Source organism: Anastrepha ludens, chromosome 4 (genome assembly GCF_028408465.1).
Source record: "Anastrepha ludens isolate Willacy chromosome 4, idAnaLude1.1, whole genome shotgun sequence".
NCBI classification, from domain to species: domain Eukaryota; kingdom Metazoa; phylum Arthropoda; class Insecta; order Diptera; family Tephritidae; genus Anastrepha; species Anastrepha ludens.
The window spans coordinates 38497122-38514777 of record NC_071500.1 but is presented as its reverse complement, the minus strand read 5'-3'; the positions used below and the strand labels follow the sequence as shown (position 1 = coordinate 38514777).

The 17656-nt window shown below is 38.7% G+C and overlaps 3 protein-coding genes across 4 annotated transcripts; 1 reads left to right on the top strand and 2 right to left on the bottom strand.

Annotated features, from left to right (window-relative positions):
- Positions 1 to 88: 88 nt before the first annotated feature.
- On the bottom strand, positions 89 to 2503 carry LOC128861708 (signal recognition particle subunit SRP68). Its single transcript, XM_054100045.1, has 4 exons — positions 2301 to 2503; positions 1840 to 2189; positions 1123 to 1785; positions 89 to 1008 (listed from the first exon to the last, which is right to left on the bottom strand). Exons 1-4 carry the CDS (start codon positions 2395 to 2397, stop codon positions 310 to 312), a joined length of 1809 nt encoding a protein of 602 aa, XP_053956020.1. The 5' UTR covers positions 2398 to 2503; the 3' UTR covers positions 89 to 309.
- A 258-nt stretch (positions 2504 to 2761) lies between these two features.
- Positions 2762 to 5694, top strand: LOC128861706 (protein Pixie). Its single transcript, XM_054100044.1, has 7 exons — positions 2762 to 2847; positions 3175 to 3388; positions 3451 to 4061; positions 4118 to 4313; positions 4387 to 4907; positions 4992 to 5226; positions 5296 to 5694. The coding sequence occupies exons 2-7, from the start codon at positions 3176 to 3178 to the stop codon at positions 5353 to 5355; spliced, it is 1836 nt and encodes a 611-aa protein (XP_053956019.1). The 5' UTR covers positions 2762 to 2847; position 3175; the 3' UTR covers positions 5356 to 5694.
- On the bottom strand, positions 5297 to 11493 carry LOC128861709 (myotubularin-related protein 9). 2 transcript variants are annotated; one of them, XM_054100047.1, is made up of 9 exons: positions 11292 to 11493; positions 10812 to 11052; positions 10257 to 10507; positions 9900 to 10170; positions 7881 to 8127; positions 7595 to 7823; positions 7118 to 7530; positions 6966 to 7063; positions 5297 to 6909 (listed from the first exon to the last, which is right to left on the bottom strand). In XM_054100047.1, exons 2-9 carry the CDS (start codon positions 10956 to 10958, stop codon positions 6841 to 6843), a joined length of 1725 nt encoding a protein of 574 aa, XP_053956022.1. In that variant the 5' UTR covers positions 10959 to 11052; positions 11292 to 11493; the 3' UTR covers positions 5297 to 6840. The 2 variants fall into 2 exon arrangements, with proteins under 2 accessions (XP_053956022.1, XP_053956021.1); XM_054100046.1 differs by having other exon boundaries at positions 10812 to 11493.
- Between the last annotated feature and the right edge of the window lie 6163 nt (positions 11494 to 17656).

The following is a 17656-nucleotide window of genomic DNA, read 5'->3' as shown; positions in this document are numbered from 1 at the left end:
TTTGTGTTTCTGGAACCAATCCATATACATAAATGAAAATATATATTTTTTATATATATATGTATAAAGTTTTATTTCACAATTCACTTTAAAAAATGGTTCGGGAAGGAGCCCAAAAGTATAATAAAAAAGTTAACAACCAAATAATTGGTTTCTAAATAGGTCCCACTTGCTTAATAAATCATGAAAAAAATGCATAGCGAATTTTTCATTTTGCTCTCATTTCCCAACCGAGAGTACACGCACGGAATATTCATTGCGAAATTAATTAAATAAATGACGTTATCAAATATGATTACAACAAGCCCCTTATTTATTTCCACCCCAGCCCAAAAATCCTTTCACAAATCCAGAAATCGATGCACCACCCTTGTTGCCTGGCGAATGCAGTTTATCGTCTAAAGGCGGTAGTTCAATATGTCCGATGGCCAAATCGAAGAAGAGCGGCTTGCACGGTATTGCCTCCATTTCGGGAGTCACCTTGAATACGTTTGGCGTTTTGGTATGAAGCGATTGGTCCTCCTTGTATTGTGACAGACGTTCATATAAGGGTTTCGTTGATTTTTGTGACTTTGATGTGAAAATAGCGTCGTCGGAGGTATCATTCTCCAGCACACTGTAGGCGTGCGCAGAAAATTTGCAACCGTCGATGGTCGATACCAGTTTTTTCAAATCGTTGGCTAATTTGAATTCGCCGCTCACTTTGCCAACTAATGCTTCATTGGCATATTTGGACGAACGTTCATAAAGAGCAACTGCTTCTTTCCACTTCTTCATATCAATCAGGGTTAATGCGATGTAGTAACAACGGAATGCCTTAAATGTGAGTGCCAAATTTTCAATTTCTTCTTGGTAAACGGTATCTTCTTCCATTCTTTGTATTTGCTGCATTTCCGTAACATTTTGCAAAATAATCTCATACAAGCGGGCAAGATCTTGAGAGCGTACACGCTTACCATCACCAGTAACTTGTGACTTTTGATTAGGATCGTCGAAATTTGATTTAGCCTAATAATATTAAAGAAACGACTTTAGCTTGAATTCGGGTTAAAAATTAGATGCTTTAGCTAAACTTGATTTAGCTTGATTATGCTCAGATTAATATTTACGGTATTTACTTACCTGTTCTACAAGGCACAGATTTCGTTGCAAAGTACGGCTATGCCGTATATAAGACAAATAGGCCAGCAAATATTGTACACCACTCACAGTCTGACCTGTAGTAAGAGATCGCAATTTTGGATCTTGCTTTATTTCCTCCTTTACTGCCTGTATAGCATCCTTGCAATCCATCAAAATGCGTTCAATCAACTCAATCTTTGAATCTATTTTCGATGCTTTCTCCAGCGATTTATCTACTTCTTGTATACTAAGCAAGAATAGACGAACTTTTTCGGGACGTACAGTAACCTTACGGTTCCGCCATTCAATTGTTTGTAATCCCTCACTGCTCTCCATTTTTGTTTGACTAACTAGCACATCAAGATTCTCTAGTAATCCTTGCGCACGTAATTCCAGCAAATCATCAATCTTGCCTGTGCCACCACCGCCACCAATATTGTAGGCGCAATAACGTAGGTTGGGCGTAAATTCGTTCACTTTGGCCCGATATAGTTCTTGTTCGTCTTCAGGTAATGCTTTGGCAAGATTTTCATAAACGACTTGTGCGCGTTTTAGATGCTCCAATGCAGTACCCCATTGCTGAAGTTCAAAGTGTAGTGAGCCGTGCATCCAGGCAACATAAGCTTCACATTCTAGTTTAGTACGTGCATCAAATGCTTCAGACTACAAAAATAAAACGATTACAAGTCTACAAAAAAATAAATAAATGAAAATTACATTGCACAGCTCTTGCAGTTGCAAAGCATAAAAGCAAGCCTTGCGAAGTTTATTAATCAAATGAAAACGTTTCCTTGGCTCTGTATTGGCTTCTTGTTTTAGCTGCATGGCATAAGACCAGGCACGCTCTGCACTTATCAACGGGATATGTATGAAACGTTCATCTGCACGTTTTCCAGTCAGTTGGGACAATGTTACATCTCGGCGTTTGAAATGACGTTTGTCGCCCTGTGGATATTTTAAAGCTTTTCTGAGACGACGAATGCGACGAGTACAATAGCCACGGTATCGTTGGTAATCACCATGTCGTAAACCGTGCTGCTGCTGAGCGTCCTTCACCATATGAAGTACTACCAAGCAAAAGCATAATTAAACGAAAAAATGGAGAAAGTGGAAAACAAAATTCAATATAATTTGCATTTGTAGGTTAAGGGCAGTCTCCGATTGAAACATCATCTTACTTTCTACAGTGAAGACTTTGGTGGGCTCCATCGGCTGCGAAGCTTGATCCCCTTCAATTTTCTCAACATTTTCGATAGTAGGAGTTTCCTCGACCATTTTTTCGCTTAAAAATAACAAATAGCGACGTGTTAAATTTTTGTCTGATTGCTATAAAAGACGAAAACTGTGGACTGCGATGTCAGATGTCAAAACGTCATCGATTTTTGACATCACTCAAAGTAACGTTTGGTACAATTCATCTTTTTGTATACTGGCCAGCTATACATAAACAAAATAATAGAAATATAAATCTTATATTATGCAAATGTTGAGAAGTGTTGCATTGCTTCGAAAGAAATATTAACCTCATATTTAAATTTCTTGTATTATACAATTTATCCGACAAACTTGAGTTATGTATTTATGGTGTGTTGAACTGCATTATCGGCTTATTCACTCATGGTAAAACAGTTCTCCTTAGTGTAGTCCGTCTTTTGACATTCCCTTTTGAAATTCCTTAGCGAGGTGTTTAGTTCGCCGTGTTTAGTAAATTTTCTAATATTTCAGGTAAAAAGACAAAAACTTTCCTAAATTGCTTCATTTTGGGGAAAAATATTGGACAAAGTTCTAATGCATATTGTGATCTCATGAAAAAAGTTGTAAAGTTTATGCATTTCGTAAAAAATTGAGGTTATATACTAAGTGCTTTCACTGACCATAGTCTGTCCGTCCGTCTACCCCGAGTGCAATGCCAATCAAGTTGATCGTATGGTTGGTAGGGGAGTGCGGTTAAATTGCTTCGTTGTCAAAAGGGCATTCTTACCTATAACGAATATTAGACACGTTTTCACTTCTTAAATACACTGAATAATTGTATATAACTTATTTCAACAGCATGTCGCGCAGAAAGGAGAATGAGGAGACGGATAAACAGACGCGTATTGCCATAGTCAGCGATGATAAGTGTAAACCAAAGCGTTGCCGACAGGAGTGCAAGAAATCATGCCCCGTTGTGCGCATGGGAAAGCTTTGCATTGAAGTAACGCCCACATCCAAAATCGCTTCGCTTTCAGAAGAACTTTGCATTGGTTGTGGTATCTGCGTTAAGGTAGGAGCTCACAACTTATTTGTTATGTATTCGTGTTTTCATAATTTTTTATTTTTTAATAGAAATGCCCATTCGAGGCTATTACCATTATTAACATACCCAGTAATTTGGAGAAGCACACCACCCATCGATATGGCAAAAATTCATTTAAACTTCATCGCCTTCCAATTCCACGACCTGGTGAAGTGCTTGGATTGGTTGGTCAGAACGGTATTGGCAAGTCGACGGCATTAAAAATTCTCGCCGGCAAACAAAAACCAAACTTGGGAAGATACAGCGATCCACCAGATTGGACCGAAATTTTGGCTTACTTCCGTGGTTCTGAGTTGCAGAATTATTTTACCAAAATATTAGAGGACAATTTGAAAGCGCTCGTAAAACCACAATATGTTGATCAGATTCCAAAAGCGGTGCGTGGTGCAGTTGCTGAACTGCTCGATAAAAAAGACGAACGCGAGAACCAGCAAGAAATTTGTAGAATGCTAGACCTGCTGCACATACGTGATCGCGACATTGCACAATTATCTGGTGGTGAATTACAGCGTTTTGCTATCGCCATGGTATGCATTCAGGATGGTGACATATTCATGTTTGATGAACCATCATCTTACTTGGACGTAAAACAGCGCCTAAATGCTGCTTTAACTATACGATATTTGCTGCACCCAACAAAGTAAAACCAATTTTTAAATCAAACTTGCCTTATTTCTTATACAATTTTTAATTCAGGTTTATTATCGTTGTGGAACACGATTTGTCAGTTTTGGATTATCTCTCCGACTTCATTTGTTGTCTGTACGGTGTGCCAGGTGTTTACGGTGTAGTTACAATGCCTTTTTCGGTGCGTGAAGGAATTAATATATTTCTTGATGGTTTTGTGCCAACCGAAAACATGCGTTTCCGCACTGAATCACTAACCTTTAAGGTAATGTATTACATACTGTTCAGGGTAGACAAAAAAAATTTAACTCAAAAACAAAAATGTCATTCAATTAAAGGTTTCTGAATCAGCTACTGAAGAGGAAATTAAACGCATGAATCATTATATATATCCCGCCATGAAGAAGACATTGGGCAAATTTGAATTAACTGTGGAACAAGGTCATTTCAGCGATTCTGAAATTCTCGTACTCTTGGGTGAAAATGGTACCGGAAAAACGACCTTCATTAGAATGCTGGCTGGAAATTTGCAACCAGACGACGAAGTAGACTTGCCAGTGTTAAATATATCGTACAAACCCCAGAAAATTTCACCCAAGTTCCAAAACTTGGTACGTCATCTGCTGCATGATAAAATTCGTGACGCGTATGTGCATCCACAGTTCATTGCCGACGTTATGAAACCTATGAAAATCGAGGAAATTATGGATCAAGAGGTTCAAAATTTGTCTGGTGGTGAATTGCAAAGAGTCGCTTTGGTATTGTGTTTGGGTAAGCCAGCCGACGTATATTTAATCGACGAACCTTCAGCTTATCTCGATTCTGAACAACGTTTGGTTGCGGCTAAGGTCATAAAAAGGTAGGCAAACTTAAAAGTAATTGTTTTTAACAAATGTATTAACGCAAGCTTATTCATATTTGAATTTATTTATATTTCTTGTAGATTTATTCTACATGCGAAACGTACCGGTTTCGTCGTAGAGCACGATTTCATCATGGCTACTTACCTGGCAGATCGCGTTATTGTACTCGAAGGTCAACCCTCAGTAAAAACCACGGCTTTCTCTCCGCAATCGTTATTGAACGGCATGAATCGTTTTCTGGAACTATTAGGCATCACCTTCCGCAGAGATCCTAACAACTTCAGGCCACGTATTAACAAAAATAACTCAGTTAAGGTATGTAAAATTGAATGCAATTGGTATGTTGGAGGTTAAAAGCTATTTAAATAATTTTTTCAAACGCAGGACACTGAGCAGAAACGTTCTGGACAATTCTTCTTCTTGGAGGATGATGCGGGCAATTAAACAGTCACTTTGTATAAATAATACACAATTAGTTACTCAGAATCGGAAAATATTTAGACATCTTTTTTATGCATTCAGTTTTGTATTCAAGACAAACATAGCTCAATCCAACTTTTTGTTGGTATATCTTAAGTGCTGATTTGTATTTTTGTATTGTTCTTTGCTTGGTCATTACTTTGTCTTGTAATGTTTTTTATGATCCAGAAAGCATTACAGAATTTTATGTTAAAAACTATTTTGTACAACTTTTCAATAGTAAAATCAAGAAAATATTGTAATAGAAAAATTATGATATACATACAAGAGCAAGATAAAGGGAGATCAGATGCATAAGCTAAATTGTGTTACCATTTTTTAAAGTGAGGAAGTTTTAAAGTTTGCCATTAAATGTGACAAATAAAGTTTTTTTTCGAAAATGCTACTGATATAAGGGACACAAAATATTTCAGTTCGAAAGTTTCCACTGAAATTTTTATTCCACTGATTTCCCATTAATATTTCTTAGTAAATTAGTTACTTTATTTATTTTAAAATCGTGCAAGAATGAAAGCAACTTGAATATTTATTTAATATGAGGAATATAATTGCATGAAATACAAAATACAGAGATTCTGGGACAATCTTAAATATCTTTTCGGAAAATATTCACATGAATAGTTAAAGCTTTCAGCAAAGAATTGCATTTTGTTGCCGATGCAATTTTTTAAAAACATACATAAACATAAATTTGTATAGCTAATTTGGGAATATTGCCAATGAGTTTCTTTATGCATTTTTTTATATTTTTTATTTAAAGTGTTTTGTGTACAATTGCAGCTGTTAGTTTCGGTTTTGTATTAACCAGAAGGCAGATGCTCGTTTTTATGGAACGTTCATAAAAACATTACAATTACTAGAATCGACACGAATGCGTATCTAAATTTTTCTTTTGATTGTTTAAACCCAATTATATGATGCTCGAAAGTACGCCGCATATGCGGGTTGTTAACTTTAGCAGTGAATTATTAAAAATATATAATTTTAATGCAACCTGTTCCATTCAGTTTTCTCAATGTGATGCTTTTGGCATTGCTTTTAATAAATTTTCAATCACTTAACAATTGTATTTGTTCGATTTAATTAGAATTCTCTTCCTGAAAAGAATTTCACTTTAATTTACATTTATTATTAGCCTAAGTATAAACTTATAATTATGTAATTACAATAAAAAATTGTCATAAATTGACTCAATTTGCCTATGTGCACCCCGCCGTGGTACATGTAGTGTCCAAAATCATCCACTTCTTTATAAAAACATACGTTTTAGAGAGACACTTAGAGAGCACAGTGAACATTTAAACTTCGAATTTAAATCAACGATTCCCTTCTTTACAAATAACGAAGAAGCAAAGATTACTTACTGTATTTGTAATTAACTGTGGATTTGTGATCAACACGATATATAGCAGACCCTGCCGTTACATGTGTTTCATGTGATTGCGTTAATCAATCAGCCGTTATTAGTTGCTCCATTTCATGGCTCAGGTCTGCGGCTTGCTTACGCAATCTTATAGCCTGCACAAAAATACTAAATGTAGCTGTAATAAGTTCAAATATGAGATTTTTCTTACGTTCGCGCGCGACTCCTTTTCCCGTGTGACCAGTTCTTGTATTTGTTGCATAGTTTGTGTGCTATTCTTTTGTTCAATGGTCCAGCGCAGATATAGTTCTGGAATTGTGTTAAGTTAGATTTATGAAGTTCACATCAATATTCGCTTATTACCACTCCAGAGTTCTAATGAGATCGGCGCCACGCTCGGCCAAATAACACTTGGATTTGGCTCGTACAAAGGGTTCAACATATTCTTCAGCACATCTGGTCGATTTAGGTAAGACCAGAGGCTAGTGGTGCGCGTATGCACGCCCAGCTCGTGACGCTCGCGTTCGGAGTCGCACAAAAATGTGCCGTATTGGGAGAAATGACTGTGTTCATACAGTAAGATTAAAATTTGCGAGCTAAATTCAAAACTGCATGGAAATTGTGTATAAAGTTGGTAAATACAGTCTAGGAACAGCACAAATGAGGCACCGGAGTTCTTGGGACGATTCTGCGCCGGTGTATAACAGGCATAACGATGACGCGACGCAAACGGATGACCAGCCTGTATCCACTCACGTTCAATTAATGCTTGTATTCTATTCGAAAATCAAATAGATATTAAGTTAATGCAGATATTTTAATTAATATTACAGCCTTTACCCGCGTACAGTACGACAATCAGGATTAAGTATAATTTGCACTAGCGATGTTACAATCAGCGCGGAGTCCAAACCTTTAGAACCATGCACCAGCACCGGACTACCTTCCTGATCTAGGCATTGTGCCACTACGCATGCGGCATTCAGTGAATTCAATACAAGGCTTAGCCAACCACTTGCTTCTAACCGCGATAACCATTTGTCAGGCGAACAGTTTACATCATTGCAGGCTGCAAAGGTGGATGGGAAATAGGAGGGATGTTTCAATATTTGGAGAATTACAATACCTTCAATAAGTTTGGCAAAACTATCCAAAATCGCTGAAGGAGTTGAAACATTGCCAATGGCACGATTCACTTTCTTCCATTGCGAATAGTGTTGGTCGGTTTCGGTGTTCGATTTGCCTTTTCCCCAAGTATCGACAATGAAGCCCTTTTTACTGCGTCCCAACACAACGTTAAGTATTGCTTCATCGGCCCGGCAACGTTTAATACCCTGTATGGAGAGTGGTTGCGCGCTGCGCATCAGCGTTGCCTAAATATGTAAAGTGCAACAAAAACTTATTTGAATTAAATGATACTAAATCTTACATAGAATATCAAGAAATAGAAGGTGTGGTATAAAAATTTGTCTTTCCTCCCATATGAACAAATGAACATTAATTCATACTAAAATTTAAAAAAAGCCAAATAGACAAATTTTAAAAGATATATAAGAGTTGATCATTAAATATTGACAAGAAGACAACAGCACTCGCGAAATTGTTAAAAACCACACGCAACAGTGCAGCAGTGCATTATTATCAGAAACGGTCAGTAGGAAGACCAGGTGGTATCGTAAGGCCCAAAAAGATTTGTATACCCTACGCGAAATAAAAATTGCTCATTGTATTAAGGAGGACCCCAAAACTTCTAGAATTCCCAATGAGTTGAAAGAATCTACAAGTCTACCCTCATAATGCGCGACGTTTTTTACATTCCCTTGAACTTAGGGCATATAGGACGCGCAACAAGCCATATTATTTAACGAAAAATATTGCTTAATATTTACAATTTGGCAGAGAATATATCAGCGCAATAATTACTTTTGGGTCTCTTACTCTTCTGTTTTTTAACAAAAAAGTCTAAATTTAATCTATTTAGCCCTGGCGGGAGCCGGCTTGTATGGCGCCAGGATGGCCAAGCGCTAAACTTCAAATATCTGAATAAGGCAGTAAAGCACGAAGGAGGCAACATTGTTGTTGTAACGGCCCCATATATATATATTTGGGGAATGCTGGTGGAGTGACAGTCCTTAGCCGGATATGAGCTCGGGTCGTTCCGGCAACGGCCACAAAAAGCGTAGGTAATCCTGCTTTCATTAATGGAATAATGCACAAGTTGGACAGCCTTGCAATTTTAAAAAATACCTTGGCTCTACCTGTGCAAGATAATGACGAAAAACATTACGCCGTAGTAGTTAGCTTAAGGGCCATAGTAGTCATAGCTTATTAATCATAAACTTATTGTATTTTATAGTTAACTGTAAACACAATTGTCAATAAAAAATTAAAGAATGGTGATCCAACAACGTTAAAAAGTATGTGGCAGTACTCCGCAGAGTCCGGACCTTAACTTCATTGAACCCTGTGGGCGTACATGGATGGATATCAAGTTATGTGAAATGCGGATTAGATCGGTCTTCAAAATATATGGGAAAACATGCCGTTCGATGTTACAGACAACTTAGTACAATACATTCTATGACAAGAAGACTGCAAGCTGTGTTAGAAATCAAAGTACTAATTAATGTATTATTTTTAATGAATAAATACTATAATATAACACAGAAGGTTGCACCTTCCGAAAACCGTGACTATTTTTCGCGATTTTGACAAGCATTCGTGTCATGCACCATAATAATATAAAACAAAAAAAAGTAGAGAAATTAGTTGTTTGTAAATATTCAGTGAATGATATGTTAATATTGTGATTTGAATCCAAATGAAGTACCGCAAGTTAAATTGTGAAAGCACAAATTAATATTATATAAAGCCTCCAAATGCTCTTTTTATGCGGATGACGCCGTGACAAGGAAGTGTGTGTATGCATATAATTTCTTGTGTTGAACAGTTCATATTGCTTTTGCCTACTCTTTCTCTTCACAAAAAAGTAATTTCCCTTCCTTTTGTTTATATATTTTCCGAAATCCGAAATGTGCAATCTTGTATTCTATTATTCTTGCACAACTTAAGCACGATGTGCATACATATGTACAGAGTCAATTTAAAATAGTATTGTTCATCTTTAAGCCATATCCACACTCACCCCATTTTCATGCCTGAAGCTTAGTACCGGAAATCGGCCACCATCCCTAAACGCAGCCGATTGTATAATCTGTTCGTCTGTAATAGATTTGGGTACAACAAGTATTGTGCCATATGATGGGCATACGCTGAAGTCTTTGTTAACTGTCGTGATGCGCCATTCACAGCCACCAACAGCGCCAGGTATTGTGCCACCACCAATGCCGTTTTCATTACCGTTTAGTAGATTACAGGCAGTACCGGAAATTAGTTTCGCAAACTCTAGTTCAGGTCTTCAGTACATGAAAGGAAAGCAGCAAAGGTGCAAGATGTTAAAATTATAAGTGTTAAACTAAAATTTTAGAAATTCGTTGCTTACCGAAACATGGTAAATCCATCTTCAAGTATAGTATACATTGGCCGATAGAAAAACGGATATTCAAGCTCAGGGTCGTGTAGCGCACTGAGTGACTCTAATGACGCTGCTACGTTAAAGTATTCCTTAGCATATTTAATCTCCAGTGAAATTATGCGTAAATCTTTGCATTTTAACGTAATGATGCCGCCCATCACCATATTTTGAACCATATATGGTTTTTTCTCCACGCAATCGATGCTCTTGTGCAGCAACTGGGAAAAGCCCAAGATAAACGTGTATGAAAGCATTTATGTGTCTACATAGTCATTCATATAGGTATAAGCATGTATGGATATGCGCAACCTATACGCATTCACATGTGATGGGATGGAAAGTGCAGATTTTAAAAATAGGAATTTCACATCATTGAACCGTGAACAAGGAGGGCAACAATAGCCACTATATGAATGACACAAAAAAAAAAAAACATATGTGGCACGCACACATCACTTTTCCATTTGATTGCTTCCTTGATGCTTTTAACTCAATTGCACACCATACTGAACATACACTTACCCATAGCTCTTGGCTATTCTCCTGTCGCGCGCTCAACAGCAGGTGATGCCCTGTAATGCAGAGAGTCCCTTCAACTGTTGCATGCAGATGATCGTGTAGAAATACTCCATCTAACTTTGGCGTTTTAATGAGATCCGCGAATTCCATAATTTTTCCGACTAAAAGTTAATGCTGTGCTTCCTTTGCACGTCACTGCCGCTACAATGCAAACGCTTCAAGGGCGGAGTTGTGTGTGTGTGTGCTGTAAAAGCAATTAGTTTCGGTGGTTGACTCAATTAACTTTTCACATTTCAATTATCTCAGGGAGTTTGTGGGTATATGGGATTATGCTATAGCGCTGTGTGGCAGGCTTGACTGATAAAAAAGTATTCTACGCCACCAATATTTTGCCTTGCTTTGTTTTTTATCGCGCAAGTTTATCATTTACAATTGTTGCGGCGGAAGGAGGTCAGCACTTTGTTGATATTTATAATTATTTACCCTTTTCCACTTAAGTCTTTATAAGTGCTTTGGTGAGATTTTTACGGCGTTATTTGTAATACACCTGTTATTGCATTGCTTTACACAGTTTCAAGCCATTTTCCGGGTTTTTATAAAATTTTGAAACGGAAAAATATGATAAGAACTTAATGGCAATCCATTCACACTGACACTCTTCTTCTGTTTTCCAAAACTGACGATTTATTCTATCCATAGTTGCCAACTTCGTGCACTAAGCACTAGATTTAGTGCTTTTTAAAAATTAAAATGCCCAAACAATTATTCATTACTAAAATGTATAGTTTTTTTTCTGAACTCAAATTCAATATACATAAATTTATCATTGACAGTTAAGGCATGAAATTATTTGGAATATTGAAATCTGTGCTAGCACTGAATTTACAATGATATACAAACTTAGATGTTCAAGTTAAAACGTATACATACTCAGCTGCTCAGAACCTATTTTTAAATGTGTCAAAATTGGAAATTTAGTGCAATTAATACTTTTTTCCAAATCTATCTTAGAGACAATCAGCAAATTTGTTATTTGAATACTTTTCAAAGCAAAATGTACAACTTTTTATCCCTCCTTTCAGTAAAATTATTGATCCCAAAAAGCCAAATAATGTTAATTGTCACAACACTCGTAAACACGTCTATAAAAATTCAAGATATGACTTATTCAATTTTGAAGCCACTCGTTTAAAATGATAAGGAAATGGATTTTGAAAATAATTTTTGATGTAACTTACATATTTTAAATTTATTCTTGCTAATTTTTTTGCCGAATCGTTATAAATGAATAAATTTTATGTTTTTAAATGATATGATACATAACGTTTTAATTTCTTTACTTTTTCCAAATAACAATTATGAAAAAATGTTGTTCTTTTAATATAGTAAAATACTTTCTTTAAGTTTTGGTACTTTTTGAGATTCAAAATTCAATACTAGTTCTCTCACTCTAACCAAAAGCCTACTCAAAAATGATAGAATACCAGGTTGCGTCTTCCGAATTTCCTGTGCTGTCAGAGTCTATGAATAAACCAACAAAAGGAAGGGGAATTACTTGTTTGTGAAGAGGAAAAGTAGGCGAAATCAATAGAAGCCACCAAGCACAAGTAATTATATGCATACATACACTTGTCACGGCGTCCTCCGCATAAAACTGCATTTGGAGGCTTTATACTCCTTTGTGTTTTCACAACTTAAAATGCGGTGCTTTATTTTCATTGTTTGTTTCGTTCCAATCTTCAAATCACAATATTAACATACAATTCACTGAATATTTACAAACACGTAATTTCTCCAGTTTTTGTTTGTTTTGCTTATTTGTTTTCTCTTATTATGATGCATGACATCAACGGTTGTAAAAATCGCGAAAAATAAAGTCACGGTTTTCGGAAGGTACAACCTCCTTTGTTCTATTGTCATTGCTTGTATAGTGTTTATTCGTTAAAAATAATTAATTAATTAGTACTTTGATTTCTAACACAGCTTGCCACGCCACCTTCTGTACTCAAGCAACTTTTTATTTTTTCCTACGACTGGGTGGTTTGAATGTCAAAGTCTAGTTGCTGTCTTGTTTGTTTGTTTAAATTCTTATTGCAAATATAACATTCAAACCACCAATCTGCAAAATCCAGATAAATGCATATGATGTTTTTGCTCTACCGAAGTCTCCGTGTATTAATTTGCCTAGGTGTGTATTGCAAACCCTATCAGAGTTACCAGCTTGTGCGATTTAACTCCGTTTGTCTTATTATAAGATTTCTATCTGAATCAATGCTTTTGTTTATTTATTTTGTTCTCAGTCAATGTTTCATTGTTAGCGTTTTGTGTATTTTGCGAGAAAAGCATAACTAACAATTTCGCATTTGATGCGGTAAACTAAAATTAAATATTAAAATATTATACGCTGGTGTACCCTTTGAATTTCAGAAACTGGCTGATGCTAAACAGAGCCCAACAAAATCTCATTAGTCTAACTAAAATTTAAATTTACAAAAACAGAAACGAATCATATTAAGGCACATTCGTATAACGGGGATATCATTTCGTATATTAGAATGTTATGAAAAAAGAAAAACAAACGCATGAACCGTGTTGAATCGTGAAAGGGTAATCTTCGTCAATTCAATGGTCATTGTTTGCCTATTTTAATTAAAACAAAAAAAAAATAAAAAATGGACCGAAGAGCAAATACCGTACCGACAACCTGGCAGGAGGTATAAAATGCATTTTCTTACAATGTGGAGGCTAAACAAGGATCTTTCTGCACGAGGTAACCCACTTCTGGGAAATCCTCCCGTCGAGCAATCGACGGCTCGGGCATCGGATGTGCAGGCCCGAACCCCACACTCCCCTATGACCGGAACTGACACCCAGGGTTCCGGAGGAAGCGAACTACTAGTGGTGAAACATGGCACATTGGCTATGCCAATGGAGAGCCGAGTGAGTGTGAGTGATACACCGCCGTCGAAACGATCTGAAGCAACTGAACAAGTTGTGGAGGATGTGGAGATGGCGGACAATCTCTCAGTAGACTCAGACGGATCTCTGGTACCAAGTAAGTCTTTGACAACGGTTAAACCTGGTGCGAATCAGGTAAGTACCGGTAAAAAGACCGAAGTTATTGGAGATTCGAACGCAGGTGTTGGTCTAACCGCAAGGCAGATCAAACGAAGGAGACAGAAGGCGAGGCAAGCCGAAGCACTAGCTAAGGCAAGGACTCAAGCTCCGTCAACTTCGACACCTGTAACGGAAACGGGAAAGCGTGGCAGAACAGAGGATTCCTCTGTAGCGCTGCGCTCTTCCGGAAACGAAACGGGGTCTGTGCCAACGACCGGGAAGAGGAGAAAGGCAAAGAAGAGGAAAGTCGAGAGACGGAATTCGGAAATGCCTGCATCCTCGACCCAATCCAAGGCAGACAAACCTTTGCCTGACAAGGCAGAGGCTAAGGGACCTCAAATGTCGAATGACACTCTTCCGTCAACGTCTGGCGAATCATTCGCGAGAATGGCAGCAAAGGCAATGACGGTGGAGATACATACCGACAAACAAGATGGTCTACTGTCCAAAGGGCAACAAGACTATCTTGACAGCTATCTTTGGAAAGCTATCGGTGAGTCGAAAGACGCGCCGACGTTCGAGGGGAAAAGCGTGGTAGACGGCATCGTAAAGGTGCACTGTTCCAATGCTTTTTCCCGAGAATGGCTAGAAAAAGTTATAGCAAAGATTCCAGCCTGCGAAAACAGCAAGTTTATTCTTGTTGAGAGTAGCAAAGAAAGGCTGGTACGAGCGAGTGTCTGGATTCCGGGTCCTTCCTGTAATTCAGCAGAACTCCTCAAACGCATCCGTGTTCAGAATAAGGATCTTGACACGACTCTCTGGAGAGTATACTCGTGCACCAGGCAGAAATCCGCTACCACTTCGGAGGCGGGTTCCCACCTGGTACTGGGTATCGATCTTGGGTCCCTCAAGGTGCTTAAGTCGAAGTACGGTTGCCGTCCTCACCTACATCTGGGGCGGATCCAGTTCCGCGTCCAGGATAAGGTGGAGGACAAAGCGTAAATATACTCAGTCTCATGACTGAAGTAATATTTACACAGATTAATCTGCAGCATAGCAAAGCGTCTACGGCTCTCTTGTGCCGTAGGCATGCAAAACTGCAAACAAACCCACACATAATACTTATACAAGAACCATGGGTATGTCACAAGCGTATCTGTGGTCTAAGTGCTATGTCGTGGGGACAAATACTTCATTGTGAAGGGAATGTGAGACCGCGAGCATGTATTATCATGCCGAGGTTGATCGAACACACGATGTTAAAAGAGCTATGCTCTGGAGATATCGTTGCTGCAAAAATAAAGTACTGGAAAAGTGGGAACAGTGTCGAAGCTATCATAGTTTCGGCCTACCTACCCTATGACTCTGTACAGCCACCTCCTTCGAGGGAGCTAAGAGAAGTGGTCAAGTACGCAGAATCCAATAATCTGGGGCTAATAGTGGGCTGTGACGCAAATTCACAGAACATTGTGTGGGGAAGCAGCAAATGCAACCCCAGAGGTCTCAAGTTACTGGATTTTATCCTGTCATCCGATTTGGTCATCCAAAACACTGGTAACAAACCAACTTTTGTGACCAGAAGGAGACAAGAGGTGATTGATTTAACACTTACCAATAGGTCAGTTGGAAATCAAATCAACCGATGGCGAGTTTTGGAAGAGGACTCTCTCTCTGATCATCGTCTTATCGAATTCCGACTGGGAATTGACACAATATCAATACCTTCCGGTAGGAATCCTCGAAATGTGGACTGGGACAGGTATGGTGAGCTTGTAACAGAGCGATTACCAAACCTGAAAAAACTCAAATCAGCAGAAATGATTGAAGATGCTACTAAGAAATTAGAAGGTACTTTAATCAACTGCTTTGAGGAACTGTGTCCACTCAGGCAAAGCAGACAGGGGAAAGCGGTTCCTTGGTGGAACCCTGAACTGTCGAAGCTTCGTGTACGGTCCAGGAAACTTCTTAATAAGGCCTTGAAGACCAAAACAGAAGAGGACTGGGCCAATCATCGACTTACACAGAGAGAATATAAGAAAAAAGTACGGCAAGCCAAACTTGAATCCTATAGAAATTTCTGCAGTAACGTCGAAGAAATGAGGGAAACAGCGAGACTTTGTAAGGTCCTTCATTTAGACCGCTCAGTAAGGCTGGATTCCATTCGAAAACCTGATGGTTCATACACCATTTCCAAATCGGAAACGTTTAATGCTCTACTCGAAACCCATTTTCCGGGTAGTAGAACTCTCTCTGAAGCTGAGAGTGGCATGAACAATGACGGTGGCAACGGTGGAACCTCTAGGTACAGCTGGTATATTGCTAGTCGGATAGTGACAAGGGAATCGATAAGGTTTTCCTTATCTTCCTTTGACAACTTTAAGTCCCCTGGACCTGACGGAATATATCCAGTAATGCTTAAAAAAGGAGGAGACAGGCTGATTGAGGCCCTGAAAAGGATCTTCACAGCCTGTCTTGCATTTGGTTATATACCATCCCAATGGCGACGCGTAAGAGTAGTATTTATTCCAAAACCAGGAAAAGATGACTATTCCCTAGCAAAAAGTTTCAGACCAATCAGTTTGACATCGTTCATGTTGAAAAGTCTGGAACGAGTGGTGGAGAAACATATTCGAGTGGGGGTATTGCCGAGAAGTCCACTCAGTAGAAATCAACACGCTTACCAGAGTGGAAAATCATGTGAATCAGCCTTACACGATCTTGTTAGCAAGATTGAAGCTGGGCTGGAAGCTGACGAATACACAATGGGCGTGTTCGTGGACATTGAGGGGGCTTTTGATAATGCCACTTTCGGCTCGATATGTTCTTCTGCCGAACGACACGGAGTTAATCAAGCCATTATAAAATGGATATACTCCATGCTCTCTGAGAGGCTGTTAACCGCTGGTGGAAGCGACGACGAGCAAATCACAGTCAGGGCCAAGCAAGGATGTCCCCAAGGGGGTGTTCTTTCTCCGCTGCTGTGGTGCTTCGTCGTAGACTCCCTATTAGCGGAGATGCAGGAACTCGGCTTTCACGTCCAAGCATATGCGGACGACGTCTGTGCGCTAACATCGGATAAATCTTTAAGGAGGCTTTGCACGAAAGTGCAGAGTATCCTTGACAAAATCGATGATTGGTGCATGAGACAAGGTCTTTCCGTTAATCCGAACAAAACAACCATAGTCTTGTTTACGAGAAAACGGAAATTGGATGGACTCAGTCTTCCAACACTGAAAGGTGTGACACTTGGTCTTTCCAACGAAGTTAAATATCTAGGAGTAATCTTGGATAAGAAGCTGTCCTGGGAGACACACGTTTCACTGAAGGTGAATCGTGCATTGAAGATTTTTCAGCAATGCCGTAGAGCCTTTGGCAAAACTTGGGGTCTGAAACCTGCTGTGGTCCTATGGATATACACGGCACTTATCAGACCAATCATCACTTACGCTTCTGTGGTCTGGTGGCGACGGAGCATGGTTAAGTCCACAATCCGGGAACTATACAGGCTGCAAAGAAGTGTATGTTTATGCATCACGGGTGCCATGAGTACAACCTCTGGTGATGCCCTAAATGCTATGCTTAATCTGCTCCCCCTGGATCTTAAGATACAACAGGAAGCAATAAAAGCAATGTGTAGACTCCATAAATATGGTTTCTGGCACGAAGATGGAACTTCGGGACACAGAGAAATCTTTAAGTTGCTGTCGGAGCAGTATCCACTGTTCTTGGCACCTAAAGATGACCTGATACCCACAGTTTCGTTCGGAAGGAAATTTGATGTCATATTTCCA